This window comes from Zerene cesonia, chromosome 22, assembly GCF_012273895.1.
Source record: "Zerene cesonia ecotype Mississippi chromosome 22, Zerene_cesonia_1.1, whole genome shotgun sequence".
In the NCBI taxonomy this organism is placed as follows: domain Eukaryota; kingdom Metazoa; phylum Arthropoda; class Insecta; order Lepidoptera; family Pieridae; genus Zerene; species Zerene cesonia.
This window is the reverse complement of record NC_052123.1, coordinates 3,197,411-3,222,238: the sequence shown is the minus strand read 5'-3', so window position 1 is coordinate 3,222,238 and position 24,828 is coordinate 3,197,411. Positions and strand designations below refer to the sequence as shown.

Genomic DNA, 24,828 nt, shown 5'->3' with positions numbered 1-24,828 from the left:
ACAGATTCGAAATTCAAATGTAATATTTTTTTATAATTAAGTGTAACAGTATTTATGGCCAGACTAAGTATTGTATAATAGCTGCGCCCGGCGGTTTCACCCGCTTGAGTCCGTATCCCGTAGGAATATCGCGATAAAGTTGCCTGTATGTTATTCCAGTTATCCAGCTGTCTACGTACCAAATTTCATTGCAATTGGTTCAGTAGTTTTTACGTGAAAGAGTAACAAACATCCATACATCCATACTTACAAACTTTTGCATTTATAATATTAAATAGGATAGTATTGTACCGATCAGGACTATAGAACATATAAACAGGGAAGTGGAGTTACTTTCCCATCATAATAGACACAGGCTTAACTGGCTTTCCGTACGCGGCTTCGCCCGCGCTGTCAAGTAAAACTCCCAATGAAATAAGATGGTTGGCTTTTTTAAAAGTCATAGTAAAAATCCAATGGTTATGGACAAGGCCCTCCGTCTTTTTTTGTAATTTGTTCTCAATTTTAATAGATTTTTTTTACTGTATAAATTATGATTCTAATTTTATAATTATCTGTTGCATGTGTTGTGTTCTGTATGTTAAAATAAATGTTTTCTCTTTTTAAAACGATTTATTTATTCAACTAGACTTCTTACAAGCGCTTTGAAGACATTTTACTACCTTCTCCATTGGTTGCTTTTAAGGATCCCATAAAATAAGCAAAACAATAATCTATTATTTCAATTCTATTTTTAACCGCCAAACAGTGTTGATAAAGGTCAAATTGCTGTGAGGTCGCCGGTAGGAGGCCTCCCATTCATTCGCGCGGCCTTCAAGACGACCTAAGTGAGATGCAGCACGCAATTCTGGCCCCTTTGGGTATTGTGGTATTATAATTATATGCTAATGCTTCTATCTAGTTTGTACTTTGTATGTATTGAAATTATTTATACTGTGAACTATAATAACTTTCTTTATTACGTTGTGGATATATAGAAAACGAAACCTACTTCAGTTGATTTATGTAAATACTAGCCGTTTGCCCCGGCTTCGTCCGCCGATAAAAAATATCTTGCTATCACATATTACTTGGCAAAGGGTTAATTTATTAAAGTAGTTAGTACCGGCCTTGTAAAATTATTTTAAAAATAAATAAACAAAAATATTTGCTAAAAATATTGCATTGCTTATGATTCAAACTAAAAAGTATTGCTTAGAAGCTTCAGACAGCATTCTAAGAAATTCCGTAGCATTTTATTCATCTGCCAATTAGGTCTTTAAATTTAAATCGGTAAATTTGATCAAACCTACTCATCGCTACAAATAAGAAAGAACAATCTGATATTGAGTTCACTGTGTAACCAAAGACCATTTCTCAACGTCACGATAAATTGCGAAAAAAAAACTAATTGTCCAATTTTGCGCGGTCCACATCGGTTTGACATACTAATGCTTGAAAATGTTCTACTTTCACTGGCCAATACATTATAAATTCACAATCCATCAATCATAAACAAGCCAAAGGACTTTTCTCACCCAGCACGTAATTATAAGGACGTCGTATTTCCTCCCATTGAGTCATAGAACTCGAAAATTGATTCACCAATAAACTTCATACGCGTTAAGCAATAAAGATTATAATCGTGTGCGAATAGCACCATCTTAAAATACAATTAATTACTATTATTTGCCTTGTTGGTGAATCATAGCCAGTGACGATCGTAAAAGGACGTACGACGCTCGTTTGTTTTGTTTTTAAATTTCGAATCTCGCCATGTGTTCTAAAAAAATTCGAATTCAATTAGTGTTGGTTTTGATATTGGTGTGAATGGTTGGTTATGGTGTTATGTACACACTCTGTGTTTTTCTAGTTTTGAAGTGAAGTTTTAGTGAAACTACTGTAGTAAATATAAAAAAAATCACTGGATTTTGTGCGAACGGTGAGTTTGGGACAAATTATTGTAAATTATAACGTTAAAAGTGAATATTTGTCGTTAATATGTATTCAGAATTTTGTACAAATCCATGACTTATACGATTGTATGTATCTATTTTTTTTTGTACAAGTTATTAAGTTATTGTTTTATTATCTCTATTCCCACGCTATCTCATTAATTCTTAGCATAATAATAAGTTCTAGATCCCTTGTGAGGTAATAGCTAAAAAAATAAATCCTTGGAGCATGAGTTTCATGTCATATTTGAATTGCAATGCGAATTATTGAAATTTTTACAGTACCTAATTCAAAAATCATTAAAATTAACGCAGTATTATGTACTGTTAAATTTATGTCAAATTTATTTAGGGTAGGTTATTACACTTTTGTGAATAAAAAAAAGAAATCATCAAATACTTTATAATGTATTTTCATTACTCTCCAAGATAGGTTCTATAACCTACATATATAGCTTATTAGGTTTTTTACCTTTAGGGCAGTTAAAGACAATTATTTAATTGTAGGTAGATAAGATTTAGGTGGGTCGCAGGTAATCTCAATACGCGTTGCCTAGCAACGGTTGCATATGCAATTCAGTCGTAAAATCACAATATTATCGTTCATTGACACTCACACGCATAATAATACAGATAAGCGATTTTATGTTTTAAAATGTTAAGCATAAGCATCAAAGTTAAATACGAGGAATAATGAATCATAACAATTACATAAAAGTAGGTAATTAGTTGTTCTTCGAATGTGGATAAGGTGTCGGTATATCTACAAAATTCAATAGAAAACATATCCAAGTGGTAATTCTTAAAGAACACCTTAAAAAGTGATTAATATGGATTAGTGGTTCCCAGACAAGAGAGTTCCTAGAGTAATATCTGGAGGTCTTCAAGGGTAGAGAGAACAGGTACCTTGAAGGGATGCGTACTCCGTCTGCATGCAGCAACTGTTAGTGTCGAACAGAGGCCTATCTACAATCTGTGATTCGTCCATCCAGAGGTGGAGTGATTCAAAAGATATTAAACTCGGATCGGAGATTGGTTATTACATGCCTTTAGGCAAACATGGGTTAAAATGATGATCCGGGATAACAAATTTTGGATTAGGATTGATTATTGTGCGAGATAATTGTCAAACGCTTCCCTATTTCATATATAAAAAATGTATATGTAAGTTATTAGGTCATAAATGAAATCGAACATTTTCAAAAATCGAATGTTTCTTTATGGTAATCCATCAATTTATTAACTTCATGAGGTGAATACGCCGAAAACTCAAATTTGAAATTAGAACACAAAGAATTACCAACATTTACCCAAGGACTCGAGGTTTTGCATATCGTCCCAACTTTCTGGATGTCATTCTATAAAGCCTATGCTGTTAGGTGACGCGTCTTCTAGTGGCTTTAACATAAAATGTCAATAAATGTCAAACAGGTTCTAGCTATGAATCACATAAGATGTATATAAATGATGTCATGGTGACGTCACTGTTTGTTTACAAACGGCTACCTCAGGTACATTGTTGGTTATTGCGGTAATACTTTATAAAATATTGTTTATTGTCAATAGGGTTGAAACTGTTGAGATATTTATTTAAATTGATCTTTTCGAAAATTGTATTTTTATTGAGATATGTAAATATATCACGACGTAATCAATTATACTCTCGTTCTTTCGCTATAAATGCTAACATTACGATAGGGGCTGACCTTTGTAAATGCCTTTATGTACTTTTAATTTATATACGTATATAATAATGCTTATTTTATGCTGTGAGGAACGATGTTAGTAGATGTCGTTTTAGATGTTTTAGTCTGGAATTATAGAAGTCATATTATCTCATTAGTTATTTGGTGTCTATATGAAGTATTACCATCAGCTGTTCACAAGTGATTATATTTCGTTAATGGCTATTTAAAATTAACATATTTGTCTATATTTTAATTATTATACAATATGCTAATTAATTATAGAAAAGAATGGAGCTACTTAACATGGATTATACTAAACTTACATATTGCGTCGAAAATTAATTAAGTGACCATTTGGTAATAAGTACATAGAAACAATAATTGATTATTTAAATATCAATTTGTTTTTTAATGCGCCACCTAAAGTATTAGTGACTTAAGCCTTGTATAAGGCTTACGTTTAATTTTCTACAATAAAGCATTACAAATAAATCAATAAATAAAAGCATCTATATGAAACTAAGTGTATTACTCAAATGATTAGTTTATAGAAAGTGTTGCTCGCTGCAATTGTAATAATTTTAGAGTCCCACCAGTCCCATAATTTAAATGTGAAATGAGTGGTGGACCTCTGGAATGTCGAGAAGCGTGTCGAGAGCATTATTCAAGTGGGCTCTCTGTTGCCTCAATGGTGCCGTGTGAGAAATTAACATATGACATTTTGTCTTAGTGCTTACTCGCGTTTTTTGAGTGTGGCAACATTGGTGATTTATGTCATTTGTAGCTTAATTGCTGTGGTAGAAATAAACGTCATATTATAATGTAGGCTTTCTTCTTTGGGGTGAGTTTTAGATAAGATAGTTCTTATGTTTATAAAATTAACTTCTTTCTTTCTTCACATATTGACGTAAGAGAAAGTGAATGTTAATTTAAAATCTTTAGTGAAATAAGTATTGTTTTCAGAAATAACTGTTAGCAACTGTTTTCTTTGAAGTAAGAATTTTTCTTTTGGTATATTCTGTCTAATAGGGATGGAAGCTAGTTCTTGGTAGATTAGTTTTACGAATGAGTTAACGTTGTATCAACCTTATTGTTTCTATTAAAACGACTAGCGAAATAAATAAAAATTAACGACTATCTATTGAACAAATAACTTTGCATTAGTATACAATTAAAGTAATTTTTTAAGATATTAACGGGAATGTTATTTTAAATTAGATAAATATTCGTAACTAGCTGCGCCCCGCGGTTTCACACGCGTAAGTCCGTATCCCGTAGGAATATCAGGATAAAAAGTTGCCTATATGTTATTCCAGCTGTCTACGTACCAAATTTCATTGCAACCGGTTCAGTAATTTTTGCGTGAAAGAGCAACACACACACATCCTTAAAAACTTTCGCATTTATAATCTTAGTAGGATAGGATTATTCGAGACATGACTTGATAATGATTTTCACCCATTGCATTTATTATGTATACAGTATGGGCAGTCGGATAAATGTGCAAGATTTTAAAATTTTGTTACTGACATTCAATATTTTACTGCCTCGGCCATTGCTCTAAGTCTCTGTTGTCTGGGATACTTACAAATTCTTGACCTAGGATACATTGAAAACAATGTTTCTAGGTATTACTTTGTGAAATAAATTATCCAGGAAACACTTATTTCAAATAACGAATACTTGGCAAAAAAATAACAATTTCCTATCAAACACAAAAATTATCACGTGAATCGGTTGAAAACTCATGGAGGTATCGAGTAAAAAACTTAATTTCTAAATTATTCAAAACAAGCTGCGCCCCGCGGTTTCACCCGCGTAAGTCGTATCCCTTAGGAATATCGGGATAAAAAGTTGCCTATATGTTGTTCCAGTTGTCCAGCTGTCTACTTACCAAATTTCATTGCAATCGGTTTAGTAGTTTTTGCTTGAAAGAGCAACAAACACACACACATATCCTTGCAAACTTTCGCATTTATTATAATATTAGTAGGATTTTTACTATTATAAATATATATAACTACTAAATGTAACACACATGTTATTAAAAATATATTTAGTTTTTATACTAATACTGTATTGCTAAGCCTGTAACAATATATGGTATCATGCAGATATTCATTTATTCAGGCATTTTAATGGTGTGGTTGAATACTTACATATATTATATACACAACCTTACACCTGAAACATATAAGCATTTTATGGACAATCGGTAAAAATAAAACTGTAATTGCAATTTTAACATCTATTAAAATACCATCAAAGTATATCCATAATTAAAGAACTAATTAAACTCGTCACTACTGTATATGTTGTGATAAAACACAATTACCATTAATAGTCCAATCAGAATTATCACTCGATCTTATAAGCAATTATAACTGTTTAACCGTGGGTGGTATTAGTCACTGGGTCATCGATATTTATTATAGTCATTACGGATTAAATTGAATCGGGAATAACGATTTTAAAGTATCGATAAAGTGTACAGACTCAAAATTGCTGTGCAACTGTTGGCATATGAAACCTTTTTGCATAAGAAACATTGAAAATCACATATCGATATCTGTGGCCAGAATTAAAATGTCATTGTGCGTAATATGTCAATTATTATTCAAATTTAGAATGTATTTTACTTCACGGTAGATGTTCACGTTAAGTAAAATCAAATACAGCTCTTTTGGTGGCGGTTGCTTTACATATAAATTTCTATCGTGTTTTATTATTATATAATTTTTATGCTTTCGTAATAATGTAATAGCTGATTTTGAAACTATTATGTCTTAATATTTTATGTATTTTGTTTATTTCATTATTAATATTTCTATTTATTTTAAAATTATTCTAGTATGTGAAGGGACATAAGGGGACATATTATCATTGAATCCTTTACAATATTCAATATTTGTAATTCAACGTGATTTCACATTTGAATTGGTGAATATAATTTATGATAATGAACTTTTAAGTTTATAAAATAAAAGTATTCGAATGCTCATTCACATTGTAATTAGTTTATAATCGATCAATAACAATCACGAAAACACCACTCATTGACCTTTTAACATTAATAAACATTTCACACGTGGCAACATCGTCAAGTATGTCTGACTAACGGCGTCCGTTCATGAATATTCATTATTTATCTGTGCTGATAACACTGGCATCTGGTTTGCGCACGCACTAATCGTGACCGGATTGGGCTTTTGATTTTCGAAGTGCGTAAGCGCGGGAATATTTTGACATGTCGGTAATGACTGTTTGAACAACATTTTTAAGTTAGTTTATAACATCTAGTTATGTCGCGCTGTTTCATTTACGGTCGTAACCGCGGGCAAAAGCAAATATTTCTGCAGGCTGCAGCTTATGTATTTTCTGCTTCATTAGTTACATCACTGCCCAGTTTCATCAAAATCTGTTAAGATTAACAATACTGGATGTATACAGACAGCCATACATTCGTCACTCGCCTAAAAAAGTAGCCTCTGTGCTAATCCAGATGATAATCTATCTCTGTATCAAATTTCATTCAGATACGAAAAGCTGTTTTCGCGTGAAAGAGTATCACATCCATCTATCAATACTTAAAATCTTTTGCGTTTTTAATATTAGTAGGATGTTAAGCCCTTTGGCATTTAATGCACTATCACTGTGAATAAACATTGACATTATTGCCTTTTAGCATCTTCAATTTATAATAATTGCCAGTAATTATTGTTGCAATGACACGACTCGCTGTCAATGTTGCCATATTCTAAGATAACAGTGATTGATGAGGAATGATTAATTTTAATTTGCTGGTGTCGGTTAACACGATGTAATGTTCTGTAGATAATAAAGGTTTGTAAGGTTGTAGTATTGATAATATTTCTTATTTGCAAAATAAAAAAAAATCTTAATTGGTTGGGCTTACTCCAACATACCAGGCTCTTGGTTACAGACGGACGGAGAGACATACAGGCGGATCGCGAAGTCTTATTACTAGGGCTCCGTTATACCCTTTGGGAACGGAGTATTGGTGTATTATGGTTATAATAATAATTCTTTCTAACAAAAATCTTTACCGCCTTCAAAGTGTCATAGACATAATTTTAATTGGATAATCACATGAACATTCTATCTTCAAAAAAGTAATAAAAATCTGTAAGTTATGAGGTAACAAACAAAAAAAAAAAATTGTCGAATTGGTAGCCTCCTCCTTTTTTGAAATCGGCTTAAAACCAATGTTTGTTATTACAAGGAAGATTCAATTGATCAGTGAAATGTATGTGAAATTTAATCTTTTTACACATGAGGGGTGAGGTCGTCAATCGATACCTTTGAAATCGTTAAACTTAACAGGTTGCAATTTCATTCAGTTACGATGAAAACATTTTGGTTAGAAAGAAACGCATCAAAAACTTGAAAAAAAAGAGGGTAGCCGAAAGTAAATAAATAAGGCATGTTTTGTCGACAGGGTCATTCATTTTATACTATGTAGATTATTTGTCAGTTATAAGCCGAACCGAACTGATTTTTTTTTATTATTTGATTTCTTTCATACAAAAATGTATAAAAGTCCATGTGTCAACGAGTCAAAAGCGAAGATCAGAGAGTCCTGATTGATAAGTGGGGAAATTGGCCCTTGAATTAGAAGATCCTATATATATATATACACACACACACACACACGCTGAATTAGCTATAGTTATAATTGAAAATAGATTTCTTCCAATATTGAGATCTTGTACTGTTCTCATAGAATCGTGACATACGTAGTGTAAGATAATAAAGAACGCCTACGTATAGGAATCCAATCCCATTACAATATACGAGATAGTGGTACGTTTTAGAAAAACAAGTTCATAGTATACATGTACTAGAAGTACTAGAAAACTCGACAAGAATCTAACAAGAATCTAGAAAGAGACATTAATTGTAGGGATACCTCTTTGTGATAGATATTGGGATATTTAATAATGCCTATGTTACATCTATGATTGTATCTTAAGGAACAAATTTGTAAAGTTCTTCTTTTGTCATCTTTAATATTGAAGTTTAATATATAAAGCTGATCGGTTATATTCTAAATTTATATTATATTTAATAGAAACATATGGATATTGGATGTATTGAGAACGTATCTAAAGAAATAGTTAAGAAATACCATATATTCCTCATTTCCTATTTGCACTTTTTATATACATAAGATTACTTAGAGGGACGATACAATTATTTTATACTTCCTTAACAAAGCCAAGTCCGACCAAAATAAAGTATATAAAACCCAATAAAACATCAATAGATGCAGGCCCTAACAGCGACTGTCCTGGCGCCTAAGTCGGCGCCATGTTGGCGGGAAAACTGCAGACACGCATGTGCATTCCTTTGGAAAATGCTAATTGTTGCGATAGTTTCTATAATCTGTGGTGTGGTATATGCTGGGAGAAAATAGAGAATTTATAATCTGTGGTGAATGTAACGTATGTCAACTGTTTAATATGATTTATTTACATGATAACTTTTAATTCTTTTACGGCTTAGCTCAATATTTTTAAGAAATGAAAAATCAAATTAATTTTTTAATAAGTATAGTCTACAATAATTTTGGTAAATAGCTTGTTTGATATCATATTTTCGACTGATAACGTCAAAGTGATTTATTAAGCGCAGCGCTCGAAATTTCCAAAATATATCACTTACCACTTAACTTCATTCTAAACTTGTCATTATTTTTAACATATATATCACGCACAGAACCCTTAAAAATATGTACAGAAGACTTAAAAGTATGTAAAAGCGATGATAAAATAAGCACACTAAAGTCGTAGGCAACTAATAAATCATAAACTTTAGAAAGTGAACAATATAAGGAACTATAATAATGGGTGGATATTGACACATTGAAAGTAGAAAGTGGGACCTTTACAGTAACACATTTGTGCGGTTAAATGATGTATATTATGTTAAGAGTCCAATAGAGTATGTTATTTGCATCTCACCATGTTGTTGCGTCTGTAAGTTTATTATTTAGAGTTTCAGATGTTTATTAAGTGAACGGTGAACATAGTGGTGAACATATTAATCTTAAGAAGTGAAAGAACAACTTATTCAAAAGAATGAAAAATGAATGAAAGATTAGTGGCTATTTTCTTATAGCGTTTATAGGAGATAGTCTAGCTTATAGATAGTAGCTTTTTCACCACGTGTTTCGCAAAGTTCCACGTATTTACTGGGTGTGTGAGGGTGTTAAAGGGAGAATATAACAGATTTAAAGATAATCATTCAAAAATATGAAAAGTATATCATTTAGAAGTAATAGCAAAGTTCGCTTCTTAGCATATGCTGCGATCAAAACACAGAGCATTTATTTCATGGGCCCCTTTATTTTAACTATGATTAGATACTTTAATATCAGAACTAGCCTGTAACTAAAACTGAAGTTTTCGTCACCCCCTCAATTCTATTTCTTTATTCCTATCGTCAATCTTATCCCTTAAAAGCGCGAAACACATTTGTAAAGGCCTCCTCTGCGTATCTTCATGGGCGGTGGTAATGGCTACCCATCAGCTAACTAACAACAGCTAACAACCAGGTCGGAACCCTACAAAACAACAAACCTCCTTGCAAAAAACTATCTATATAAGTTGCCAGTTCACTGCTAGAAACTTCTATCAAAAGAGTAACATTTCTTCACTATTCTCTAGGTCAAGTCTGATGAAAATTAACAAAAACGCTGATGAACACAAAGCTCCCAACAATAACTATTTCAAGAGTTGTTTTCATAACAATTCGCGTGCATTCCGCGAATGCCACAAACCACATAATGGATGCAGGAAACATTCTAAATATGGAAAGCAGTCTTTGATCTTAGCTTTGTTTGTGGGCATGTAAAATATTTAATATGTAACATATACGTATTATTCATTTGTTAGGATATTTAGCGTCTTTATTACCCGACTGCGTTATTTAAGTGACGGTTTTAATGTATTAAGATTTCCATTGCACAAATGGTTTAATGGAAATATCACTAAATATAGGTTTAATCCTACTAATATTATAAATGCCAAAGTTTGTAAGGATGTGTGTGTTTGTTGCTCTTTCACGCAAAAACTACTGAACCGATTGCAATGAAATTTGGCACGTAGACAGCTGGACAACTGGAATAACATATAGGCAACTTTTATCCCGATATTCCTGCGGGATACGGACTTACGCGGGTGAAACCGTGGGTCGCAGCTAGTAGGTACATAAAACAAAAAACTTTCAAAGTTAGCGTTACCAAATTAGAGCATAACTTATGAAATCGTGTATCTTATTTACAAGAGATGATTATCAATAAGGCCACGTTATAAACTAAACAGACTTCATACTCTCAATGATTGCTATATGTAGTTATAACTATGAAACAACCCACCACGCTTAAATTGTTTTTAATTTCAATATATATTGTACATATAATGTTAATATTTTGTAATAATTATTGTAGTTAATAATTATTCTTTGTAGTTTTTCTAAAAAAGGACACCGACGTTCATAGAGTTCTACAAAGATTCACGATTCAAAGATCACAAAAAGAATCGTTTAAACATCCACCAAGTTAACGAGTAATAGAACCAAAAAAAAAAAAACAATTTCGAATCAAAGTCAGTCGAAATTAGAACTTCGTTTAAAAATGATGTCTAGTCGATTGATTTTTTTCACAAGAAGCCTCACATTGTGTGTAAGCAGCCTAAGATATTGCAATATCACTATACCTAATTAAGATCACAATTCGGCGTGCTACTGACCCTTGACCCGAGTAATGGTTCACTTCCGTCCAACGTCGGGTCACGAACAATGGATGTTATGTCACAGCTGTGAGAATATGATTAAATGAAAAGACTTTTGAGGTTATGATAGTTGCTCTAAGTATTGCCACGTGTTAGGACGTGAACGATATGGGTAAAAAAGTATAAAATAAATAGAAATAGGCTGTTAGGAATATTATTTATTGTGTTTTTAGTATTGTGATATTCATAATGATAGAGATCTTATATCTTTAAACGAGCAATTCTTGTATATATATATATATATATATATATATATATATATATATATATTTAAAAAAAGATTTTTATAATTATAATATGAAAAAATAAACTACAATAACTAATTAAATATTGTCTTTGTGCATAGCAACTATTTTATCAACAGATATCATAATAAAACAACATCCAGATAAAGGTCAGAGTCAGGAGTCATTCGACCCTTTTCTGCGACACACGATACACTTAATAACTTTAAAAGCCTTTTTGTCAGCAGTGACATAATCCTGACCAGATATAATCTTGCTCTACCTTTATGGCTATCGGGTTTAATTTAAAACTCTCGCAAAGGTCTAATCTTTTGTTATGTAATCGTAGATGGTTTGTTGTGACATATTAAAATTAAAAGGAACGGTTATAGTTTGGAGAATTCATGGACTATGAGTCTTGTTTTTAGTGTGTGGATAGATTAATTTTAGATTATGAGAATCGTGTTAGATTTATCTGCTAATGATTGTTTCTATATGTTTTTTTCTTTAGTCACCATCTGACCTTTCTAATCTTTCCTTTTATTGTAATATTAATCTTTATTAATGTTCATTTTTCTTTTACAGGAAGTACAACAGACCTCACACCCACTCTCATTGGAATATACGATGCCCTCCTCGAGCCAACAAAGAGTTTAAGGCCGGATGCGATCCGTCTAGAAACAGCCAAAGATGCTAGAAACGACCCACCAGTACAAAACATTCCAAACACTATGACAGAAGATAAGGACAGCGCGAAAGCAGACGTTTGCTCCAGCCCACCAAAGGACCCATCCAAAATCGCGGGCAGCGTCAAACTTCCCATTGCCTCGCTTAACAAAAGTTCTCTTTACAACATTCGAACTAAAAGTGATAACAATGGTGCTAGTGATAAATGTGACTTTACCAGTGATGTCGATGTTAAAGACAAACCGCAAAAGGTGTTCAAAGAAACGAAAACAGAAACGGCATTCGATAACCTTTCACCGAACGTTAAACGAATGCTGTCCAGCGCGTCGGAGACAACAACGTTGCGATTTCAAAAGAGAACAATCAGTATTGCTAGATCATCGACACGTAAATGTAATATTCCTTTAGTAGGAGCCACTTCCAAAATATCTCAGTCCGGTGTCGAAATTTTACCATCAGTAGAAATTTATGATCAGCCGTGTGGCCTTAAATCGTTTGGTAAAAGCACGGATGAAAAAGTTGAATCTCCACAAAAATTTAATAAACCGGAGTTTAAAATTGATGAGCCAGAAACATATGACGTCCCAACAAATAATCAACTGGCTATTTACGATGTACCTAATAATAATAAAACCGCTTTCGAATCATTATCCTTGCCATACATCGATCAATCTATCGAACTCTCTATATCTTCAAATGATAGAGAATTCGATATTAAACTGTCATCAAAAGATAATTCTCCATTAAAACCAGAAAAGACATCCACACCTGAGTTGTCACCGGCGAAATTTCCAAAAACAAATGATGTAATTAGCACTCTGCCTAGAAAAGAACCCAAAGAGGTATCCAAACAGCTCATGAAATCAGGTCCTTTTCCGCAAGGAATAGGATCGACGGGTAACTTGAAATTGGGACCTGAGAAAGAAGTTGTAAGACTCAATCCGCCTGTACAAGTAACTAGACCGCTTTCTATGAGTTCCATTGCCTCGTCGAGCTCAACGTCAAGCAGTGGTGTTCAAAATAAGGGAGGAGTGAACTCTGCATACCTAGCTTCGATCGAGAGTTTGGATGATCATAGCGATGCGGACATGACATCTGCTAATGGAAGCAATAACTTTGTTAATAACGCTGGTATGTTGAAAGCGAGCATATCAGAAGAGAGTCGAACGGAGACAATACCAAGTAAGTAAATTTCAAGTATACTGCAACAAATAAAAACTAGTTTCTGCTGGATTACGTAATGAAAAATCATTGTTTTTAGTACAGAGAACGTCTAGTACCTCTTTTATTTTTTCAAAGTAGTTTTCTCTATTAAAGCAGGCAGCTATTAAACAAATGAGAACGTTATTACTACCTGTAATTCATTACCATAAAAATGTATACTTAAGCGCATTTTGCAAAACTATTGAAAAGTTTAATGTAAAATCAAAATAATATGCCACAGTCAGTACATTGAAACATTGTCGTTTTCTGTACACGTCCAAATCGTAATTTTTTTGTAACGTAACATGTGTTGCCAGGGCAAAATATATTCGAGGAGCTATCGGGACTGTCCCAGCTGGAGAGAGTGTGCGCTGAAATAGTACAGACTGAAAACGTTTACGTGGAAGATTTGCGACAAGTGGTCGAGGTGAGTGATGGATATGTTTGGTTTACGGTTCACGGGGCATATGCTTTGGGCTCTGGTAGACGGAAGGAGGTACAGGGAACTAATTTGGTATTTCTGTTTGTTTTGAATGTAATGTAATGTAAATTGGGTGTAAGGGAAATGCGAAACCTTCTTTATATAAAAATATTATTTATTTATTTATTTGTCTTTTAATAATTCTGGAGTTGTGCACCATCAACCTCTTATTAGTCGTATACTTTAATCCTCGATCTAAGGTTGCCTGGAAGAGATCGCTATCTTAGCGATAAGACCGCCTATTTGTACGTAATTGTGTCGTGTGTTTGTGTCCTTTTTGTATTTGTCTTTTTGTATTGGTGCAAATAAAGAGTTATCTATCTATCTATATTTTGTAATTGCGTTCTCTAAAAAATGCAATAGTCGGTACTTCAATTAACATTACAATGGATCATTTGGAATTGTTTAGCAATAAATTTTGAATAAATGAAATTTTAGGTTGACGTTAGAGGACATATTCGATCGTAAAGTATCTTACTAGAAATAAAACAGTAGCGATTGATTCGTGTCATTTAATAATCGTAGTTATTTTGATGGATATCATTTAATTATGTTTTACTATTCGTATATAATAGTGTTAACTTTTAACATATCTTATTGTGTATATAGAAAGGGTTTAATGAAATCCATAATACTTTTTTGCGCATTTGAACTCTATTAGTCTTTTTTTATTTTAGTCACTTTTTATGATGATAAATGTAATATTATGATTTAGGAAATTCTGTACAAAATGGTATATCTTTGGTATATTTAAAAACAGATTAATTGGAGCCGTTGATCCTTTACTATTTCATCGCGGCCAATTATCTCAACCATTACGGTATCCGTTGTAGCATTTGTTTGTTTTGCGTTCCCGCCATTTCCTATGTCTTTGAAACATCAGATGCGTTCCAATTCACGCCTCTTTCCATATTTAAATTTGTCTAAACTTTGCGCAATGTTACAGTATATGGAACTAAAGAGGTTGCATTTCCTGATTCGATTTTGTTATTGTTAATTGTATACGAATAGTTTTGATTGGCGAATATTAATCTAACTTAAATTAATTATGAATGTAGGTACTTTATATAACCATTGGATTAGAAATCTTTTTAAAATTTTCAGTGATTTAGTTAGTCATTACTGAATCATAGATATTGATTTTGTTTTAAATAGTAAAAGCTTTATCGCAATACGACACTAAAATCGATTTGTGTTTTGGAGGTCACTAGAACAAGGCGTTGCTAAGAAACAAAAAAATTATACACAAAATGTAAATATGGAATATTTTTTAAAACAAAATGGACCTCATACATATATACATACAGTTTTATATAAGTCATTTTTTAGCTCCAGGCATGTAGTATAACAAATTATAAAAATTAATTGTAATATGGAACTAGAAAATACTGTTCTTTTCTCAATTACATTAATAACTACGGGTTAACAGTTTGGAAGTTGTACAGAAAGATTAAGACTGGAATAAAGTCAACCTACTAGGTATAAAAACCACCATTTATAAAGTACGGATGAGTCCATGTAGCCACTGATATGTACTTACATATTTACAGTTAGAATTATCCAAAGAACTCCACAAATCCAGCACACCCATATAAAACGAATGAAATGCTGATTTTTATTCAGATCGCCGTCAAACATAGCCTAGAACTATTAGTTACAATTAGCAAAAACCACTCCATCCTCTATCATCCCGTATTTGGCGTTCCATCCCGTTGGGAGACCTATAAAATTGAAATTTACGATAATGAACTGTGTTACTTCATTATAGAGTCTAAAACTCTCCGTCTAGATAAGGTTTACTTGGAGTGGCCAATGTAGATTGACCTGTCCAAAGAACATAATTTGCTAGGATAGAGGTTCTTATAGATTGGTGGGTTAAAATAATCAATCATCATGTCAATCTGTCAGGACCATATTAAAATGTCTTTAATAAGGAACTGGCCCTTTACGGGACGCATATTTTTATGTATTTTCTTATTTATCTGGATTTATGTCTAGTCTCAGTTATAACTGAAGGTTTAGAAAAAGCTTTGATCATAATTATTGTGCTTAATAATATGGTAAAAGTTAGGGGATAAATATAAGTTGTTAATGTATTTTAGGGTTATTATTATAATTAATAATGCTACGGGGTTATAGACGATAATCGAAATATTTATTACTAGGCTCTTAACTTAGATATTGTAAAATGGGGATGGAATTTTATATGGGGATAAAGAGCAGGCGAACAATGCCGCGGTCAGTTTGTAGTATTATAATTATAGTGAAGTACTCGGTCCCCATGTGGAGTATAGAGCAGATGCATTTTACATCTGTTTCTCTGATGGATTTTCTTTACGGCCACTGTGTTTCAGCGTTATACCAGATCGAGACTTTATTTTGATTAGTTTTATAGTCTGTGTCACAAATTTCTATAATAATATGGCCCATGTTTATTATATATTAGTTCTGCGGGGACACGGGCCTCTTATGAGGGTTCATTCCATCGTTTCCATCGGCCCAGTACGTTGGTCGTGGATTGATGTTACATGCTGTGGAACTTTTAATCCTTGGACATATCAGTTTGCTAGAAAGAACGAATGTTTATAACCACCTCACCTCTCTACAAACTAATAATAAAAAGGTGGACTTAAAGCTAATCAGTGTGGCGCTAAAATGGGTAACTATTCAGCATGTGCTACGCGTAATAGGCCTCGCTGAATTTCAGTAGCCCCTTACGATGTTTTTCTTCACCGTTTCGAGCAGTGGTGATGGGCATAATCTATACTAATATTATAATGCTGAAGAGTTTGTTTGAACGTGCTAATCTCAGGAACTGCTGGTTCGATTTGAAAAATATTTCGGTGTTAGATAGCCCATATATTGACGAAGGCTATAGGCTATATAGTAAGTGGATGAATTGATTAAAAACTATTTGATTGTTTCTTTCCTTCGATTGAAGTCCGAGATCCGAACCATTGAGACACCTAATAAAATAAAAAATGCATTGAAAATGTATTATTGTAATGCTATAAAATAAACATAAATACGAACATATGCGACAAGATGGCGTCGAATGCTTCATTCATCTTATTTTTATCTTCAGTTAATATTGGGCATCGTGGGTGTCGACTTAACCGGAATAAACGTGGGCCATACTATTATAGTAATTTGTACCACAGACTATAAATGGAACATTGTGTCAAGAATTATAGATTCAAAATACTGCTTTGAATGTGGAAAATATCTATGTTATGAATGTGATAGAAACTATATCATCGTAATTATATTCACATGTAATTTTCTACATTATATATTATTAGCGGTCCTCCCTGGCTTCGCCCGTGGTACACATATAGCCTATATATATAGCCTTCCTCAATATATCGGCTATCTATAACTGAAATAATTTTTCAAATCGGACGAGTAGTTCCTGATATTAGCGCGTTCAAACAAACAAACAAACTCTTCAGTTTTATAATATTAATATATATATATATTTGTCCATGCATTTTCTACATTATCGCTTACGCGGACAATTTTAATAAAAAATATATGTCTGCTTCAATAATTAATTGTTGTTTAAATCGGACTTACGCGTATTTTTACCATAAAATGATACTGAATGTAAAATATTTTATGGCTTAATAAAAAATGGGTAGTCTATGGTATATTTATAGCCACTGTGGGCGTGATACAGTTATTTTATTGAATCAATTTAATGCGCTTTTGAATGAGCTTGTACCTGCGCCCGCGCATCTTGTACAGGGTTGCCACTTGAATTAATAATCACGAGTTATGTAAAACAAAATAACGGTAGAATTATTGTTATGTATGTTAAATTTAATTATAACTCTTCAATAAAATGTTGTTTTTTATAGTCACATGTTTGTTTGCTTGTTTTTATATATGATTTTGTTATTATGATCAATAGCATAGAAATTAGTAACTATAAAATAATATTTTACAAAATATTGTATCTAAAATTCACAATATTTTATATCATCATGGCCCAATACAGTAAGCAGCCCTAGATCCGTTCTAGTTTTACAAAAAATGCACAAGTGACGGCCCTGGCGAGTTAAGCAACGCAGGATGGTATCCCGTTACGAATGCAATAGCTGAGATATATTTATTGACATTTATCGGGTTGACGATATATCTACAGTAGTGTATTACATCCATGATCTTCAGCGTGTAATGTGTACCCCTGTCTGCGTGTTTTAAGTCTTAAAAAATATTAAAATAATCAGTCCACAGTTTTCGGAGACATCTGTGAACATACACAAAAAAGCCTTCCCCATTTTAGCTTGAACTAAAGCAATTTATCAAAGACAGTTATCAGGACAAATTATTGTGGTGGTTCGTCTGATGGTGAGCGATCACCACCGCCCATGAACATTTGCAGTGGTAGGTTCGCTGCAAATGCGTTGCTCACTTTGAAGGGGTAAATAGACTGGGAAGGATGAGGATATTGATACGGGGCTGCGGCTGCCCCAACTACCGAACGAAACACAGTACATTCATTCTGCTGTATTTCGTTCGCTGAGTGGGGGAGCCGGCGGCCCATATCCTTTTCTTTCCCCTTCCCAGTCCTTTCCTTTATTCCACTCGCCAATCCTTTCTTAATCCCTTCCCAATTTAAAGTCGGCAATCGATTTGTAGAGGCGTAAGGTCTGCAATGGACCTTATGCCTCTCTAAATGTTCATGGGCGGTGGTAGCGCTTACCATCATGCGTCCCACCAGCTCTATTGCTGACATTAAAAAAGAAGTAGCATGTTTATATTACACGCCGATCTTCTGTAGCGGTGCGGTACCTTCTCCGGCGCGAGCTGGTCCAATCCGTGCCGAAGCTTGCTCGACTTCCACATCAAAAAAAAGCGATCTCTACCAGCCAATTCACTTTCAAAGATCATAATAATATTTACGACATCAATGTATTTATTATATACAATTAAGTACAATATTAAATAATATTCTTTTGTAACAGTACATTCTTAGAATAGGCCTAGACGGACATGTATGTTGTATGGACAATACCATAAATTCAAAACCGCAAAAATGTATGTCATGATTCATAGCACTCTCCAGCCGTGACAATGACACTGACAGAATGTTTTTTTTTTTATTGTTTACAGTTTATTGTGTTAGTCAGCTCATAATGAGAGGCATATCACATATAACCTGTCTCTAAGTTACGTACCTGATTGTTACATTGATTTAGTCATAATAGATAGTGTGAAAAGGAGGCCGGTGAGGTCGCTCTGTCGCGGCTATTATATTATCTGTGGTTGCAGTATGAGAGATCCTTTTTGGAAGCTGTCAGTGCTTCAGATAGCTGCCGTTATTTTTGGCTAGCAAGTTGAATAGACATAGCACAGACATACTTTTTTTCACACACACACAACAACAACTATAAATGCGGTTCTTTATTAATCGGCAAATTAACTTAAGTACCTGAGTGTAGTCGCTAAGTTACAAAGTTGTTTTGTATATTTGTATGTATATTTTACGCATTAGATTTTATGTCCGAGTTGTGTCGTAAATACATTGTTATTTGAAATAAATGTACGCCTCTGGTTAAGGGGACTCTACAGAAGCTAGATTGAAGCACGCACACAGCCGGACTCTGACGGTACAGAGGGCCGGAGGCACACATGCTTACGTAATAAGCTCAGAAATATGAATACGCGATTTACTAAAAATGTATTAATTGTATTAAAAAAAATTCATCACTATTTAATTAGTATGTTTGTTGAAGAACGTTTTGATAAACAATGAGCATGATTTAGAGGTATCTTCGTGATTCTTACCATCTTGTAGTATTATGTTTTAAACACATTATCAAATTAGCGTATATGTCTTGAAACTTATCGCACGTTTTTCTGTTTTTTGTTTATGCAATGGATTAAATACTATTATAATACTAAATGTAAGGCATAATTATAAAACACGGCTTTAATTCATGGGGGGAGTGTATTTTAATTGCATAGTATGTATCATTGTGGTGCACACTGCAAGAGAATCTGTAATGTCCGGTGATAGAGAAGGTCAGATAACATATCACTACTAGACGTGCCCCGCGGGTTTTATTGCCTTTGAAAATTCGGCATAGAATTTACTATAGTATATGTATTGCTAAATTTCGAAATTAATAATATTTTATATACAAAAATGAATAATGACCATTAACATTTCTCTGTAAATATTGATTAAAATGGACTTGCGATACTATTCTACTAGTGGCTGGGAACGCATCCGTTTCCATAAATTGAGGTTTTATGAAGATACAATCAGAAATTTACTACTAGCCATAGCATTCAGGTAAACACGGTACACCAAACTCAACAACTCAATTCCTTCAAATTACAACTCTATCTTTGCATGGATAAAGATCATATTCAAATGAAATGTCGAGTATGAAACAGTGCATATTATAGACAGAGTACAAATGTAATTTCATTCGTAATCTGAACTAGACAACTTGTCTTCCGCGACGTGTACGCAAATTGAGTTCTGACTCCGTGTGGTTTACCGATAGATTGTCCATTGTATGAGAAAGTCTTATATTGGTTAATATTAATACATCTCAGTAAAACATTCACGGTTAGGGCGTTAGATGTAGGCAGCCAGGAAGGTTTATAAATACTAACTTACTTATAAAAACCACACCCAAAAGTATATTTCTTTAGAGGCATTATGGTTATTTACTTATTGATAATAAAATATCTAAATTTTCAGGGATACCTGCATGTATGGCGACGGGACTCGACGTTTTCTGATGATGAACTATCAGAGCTGTTCAACAACATCGAAGATATTTACGCATTTAACAAGTAAGCTAAACTCATATATTTTAGTTCATTTACACATTTTTTTTATACACATTTCAATACGAATTCAAAGAGAGATAGAAAATAAATATGTCATTAATCTTTTACACAATTTTTTTAATTAATACATATTAGTATTTAAAGAGAGATTTAGAGAAGAAAACTACCTGAATTTTAAACGATTATATGTTCTACTCATCGGACATAAGAGATAATCTTTATCTCCGAAATAACAGTGACTATACGTGTAAAACCCCACGACTGTATCTCTTCCTTTGACAAGCAGACGAAGCCGCGGGTGAAAGCTAGTACTTACAACATATTCTATTCATAGAATATTGGCTATGAAGCTTTAGTATTTATAACAATATAAACTAAGGCAAAAATCGCTCTTGCAATATTAAAACGAGCTGCTACACTTCCATAGCAACAACAGGGCCGCATTCGCACTTCTTAACCGATTTGAAAAAAGGGAAGGTCCTCTGTTATTCTCTATTTTTATTGACAACTTATTATAGCGTAAACCAGTCTAATTATTCTGATTTTATTCGAACGGCAGTTTTAAAGCTAGAGTCGATTTATAATTCAATATGTATTTAATGTCATATTGCCTAATTTGCAGTTATAATATAAGTCTTGACTTTTGATAAATATTTTTTTGTTATCGTCCACACATTACCATTATTTATAATAATTAATTATAAAATACTTGTTTAAACATGTTGAAATAGGTGCAATAAAGGAATAACCTAGATCCAATAAACAATTCCAAGAATACAGAGTAATATTTAGGTTATGTCCTTGGCGTATTGTAATATAGCTATTGGAACAGGAAATTATAGGTAAAATGAATCCAACACAGTGTAAATTACTAACCGTGACTAACTGCGTGTAATTAGATATATTGGTTTTAAATTGACATTGCTTGCTCGTTTTAAAATAATTTTGTTTAATGACATAGCATAATGTGTACTTAGCTCGCAGTTTTTCTCGTTGCGTGCTTTAATAATTATTTTTAGCTGTGTAATCATACTTTTCATACTAATATTATAAATGCGAAAGTTTGTAAGGATGTGTGTGTGTTTGTTGCTCTTTCACGCAAACACTACTGAACCGATTGCAATGAAATTTGGTACATAGACAGCTGGGCAACTGGAATAACATGTAGGCAACTTTATATCCCGATATTCCTACGGGATACGGACTTACGCGGAAATGGAATAAGGAATGGAAAATGAAAAAAAAAACATAAAAACAATTATAGTTGAAATGTTATGATTTAAACATCATTTTGGGATTGAAATAATGTCGTAGTCTATAAAAATGCAAAGTCCGGCCCTGTTTATGAGGGTGTCTATAAAGGAGGGGACGTCAAAAGGTTGGATAAGGGGAGGATTTGCTCTCAACAACACAATCCCTAATATATCGCCGGCTTTTATAATCAAGATAACGGTTTGTAAATCTGTGTATGGGCTTACATAAATCTCTAAAGAAATACTAATGAAAAAAGAGAAATATTTTAGTACACTAAATTAAATTGTAATTAGATGCAGAACACGCAAGCCATCTTTAAATTCTAATCCAGTTTTTAGTTAGCAAATGAAAGTAAAACCGCATCATTTGGAACCAGTTACTGTATAGTATCTAGTCAGAAGTGCTTAGGTTCGATCTGGTTGGACGATCATGCGACTATGTGACGACACGACGCAATAAAAGTTTATTCATTAAAATATAAATAAATTTAATTCTCAATATGCACAGAAGAACACGTTTGGCACAATCGACATAAAAGTGTTTTGGGTATTATAAAATGCCTTTGGAATTCGTTTGTATGTCCTTCTTTCATGAGTAGGAGAGAAGATATTTTTATTCAGTTTAAAAGTTGCGTTAAATACTAATTATTTTGTTTTTGGCTGCATACAGCTAATATGAGGAAGTTATTTTAAAGCTGTCACAAAACCTTAACAGTTTTGTTTAATTCCCGCTACTAATGAAAAAAAACACTCTTGAATGATAGAATTCATTAAATTGTCTTAATTACTCTTTTACATATCAGGAAATTATTTAACATTGGCCACCCTTATTAGGATAATGAGATAAACTCATGAATTGCACTATTGTAAATTATTGCACTGTCACCGATCCTTGATAAGTTTGAATTAAACCCCTACAAAGTTGAATTAAATCTGTCCGTTTAGATCAAAATCGAGTCTATAGGATTCGGTTACATATAACATACAAACATTTAAACATACATTTCAAGCTAATAAAATCGTGTTTAAGAGGAAATCAGTCTTGGCTCTAACAAAACTTCTTCACATTGCGACTATATCTAGTCGCTTCGCCTAAAACCCCTTAATACTTAGAACAACAGGCTAACTTGACACTTGGCTGGCTTTCAGCCTGCTGATATACAATACCGTGCTTTTGTTAGAATTTCAAACGAGCCATATAAAATGTAAGGCGTATAAAATTTCAAATGCAGGTCTCAAACCGGTAGTGAAATAAAAATGACTGCAGATGCATATTAAGTTTGCGGTATTCTTTTATATTGCATTGATATTTCACTGGCAATTCGTGTCTATTTAACGTAATCACGATTTATTGAACAAGCATTAGACACATTATAAAATGGAGGCAATTTGTGAAAAGCTAAGTAAATGCAGTCTAGAAAGAAGATTTAAGAATATATGAAGAAGAATAAGAAAAGATTATACTAAGGAAAGATTCATGGTAATTTAAAGAGGAAAATTTGGACGGAAATATAATGTGGACTAACTAACAATAGAAACGTAGAGGCAGAAACAATATTGCATGGCGTAATTTCTAAATGATTAAACAAATTATACCTATATTCTGTAAATAAACATATTGGTTAATGGTAATTTTTGTTAGGCTCTAGGCTGATGAGCAATGGCTATATTTAATTGTGTCGGTTTGTCTTTGCAGACCTGCTTAAGTTACGTAGAGTATCATCTTAATAAGTCCAAATTTAAATTTGTAATCTTGGTTTTCCTTATTAAGAAAGAAATATTCACAAAACTATGTTGATCTAAATTTATAATTATCTCCGTACATTTTACGTAATCAAAAACCATTGATACATTCTCACCAATATTCTTATTTATAAGGATTTGTTGTGTAAAAGCATATCTTATACGAGGATATTAACGAACTAGGTACTATTTAAAATATACAATGAACGTACCATTTGAGAGTTTCTTCCAAAACTCACGTATAATTTTATTGTTACAGTTAAATCGTACACACAATAAAGTACTTGTGAGGTCACATCTTGAATATTTCTCAATACACGTTCATTGTGCTTTTAAAATATCGACCGTTCTCGGTTTTGGCATTTTTGTCACGTTTCCCGTAAAAAATGTTCGTTTCGACACAATTACGTAAGACAAATAAAATCAGTAACGGTAATTTTGTATACCTACATCATTGTTATATATAGATTTACTAGATTTCTGTCAAAGGAAAAATCTAGACATTCCGGCTTTTTACCCGCTTAAATCCTATTCCTGCGGGATTACCGGATTATTAAACAACTATCCCTTGTCCTTTCTCCGGGTGTCGAACTATCAGTGTAGTAAAAAAATAGACGGTCAAACAGGGTGACTTTCACATTTATTATATAAGCGGGAATAATTGTAAGCTAGTAATAAAACACTTCTACTGCTACTACATTCAAATATCTTGCTTCTCTTAAACCTCACACATACATGATAAAATGCAAGAAGTTAAACTCAAACTCAAACATTTATTCATTCAACTAGACTTCTTATAGAAGCACTTTTAAAGGTAAAAATCTACACCAATATTATAAAGAATTTAGAAAGAGTAAAGTACAAACTTTACTCTTTCAAAATATGTGAGCTTGTTACTTGGTAGCGGGTAATTTGTGGATCTGCTGAACCGATTTTAAAAATTCTTCCACTAACAGAAACCATGTAATCTGCCAGTGTCATAGGCTAT

The 24,828-nt window shown here is 32.9% G+C and overlaps 1 protein-coding gene across 1 annotated transcript in view; it reads left to right on the top strand.

The window, feature by feature from the left end:
- Nucleotides 1–24,828, top strand: part of LOC119836093 — a 79,050-nt gene that overhangs the window by 43,916 nt on the left and 10,306 nt on the right. The window contains exons 2-4 of the mRNA XM_038361335.1: nt 12,246–13,529; nt 13,868–13,977; nt 20,753–20,847. Coding sequence (XP_038217263.1) covers nt 12,246–13,529; nt 13,868–13,977; nt 20,753–20,847 — 1,489 coding nt within the window. The remainder of the gene's footprint in view (nt 1–12,245; nt 13,530–13,867; nt 13,978–20,752; nt 20,848–24,828) is intronic.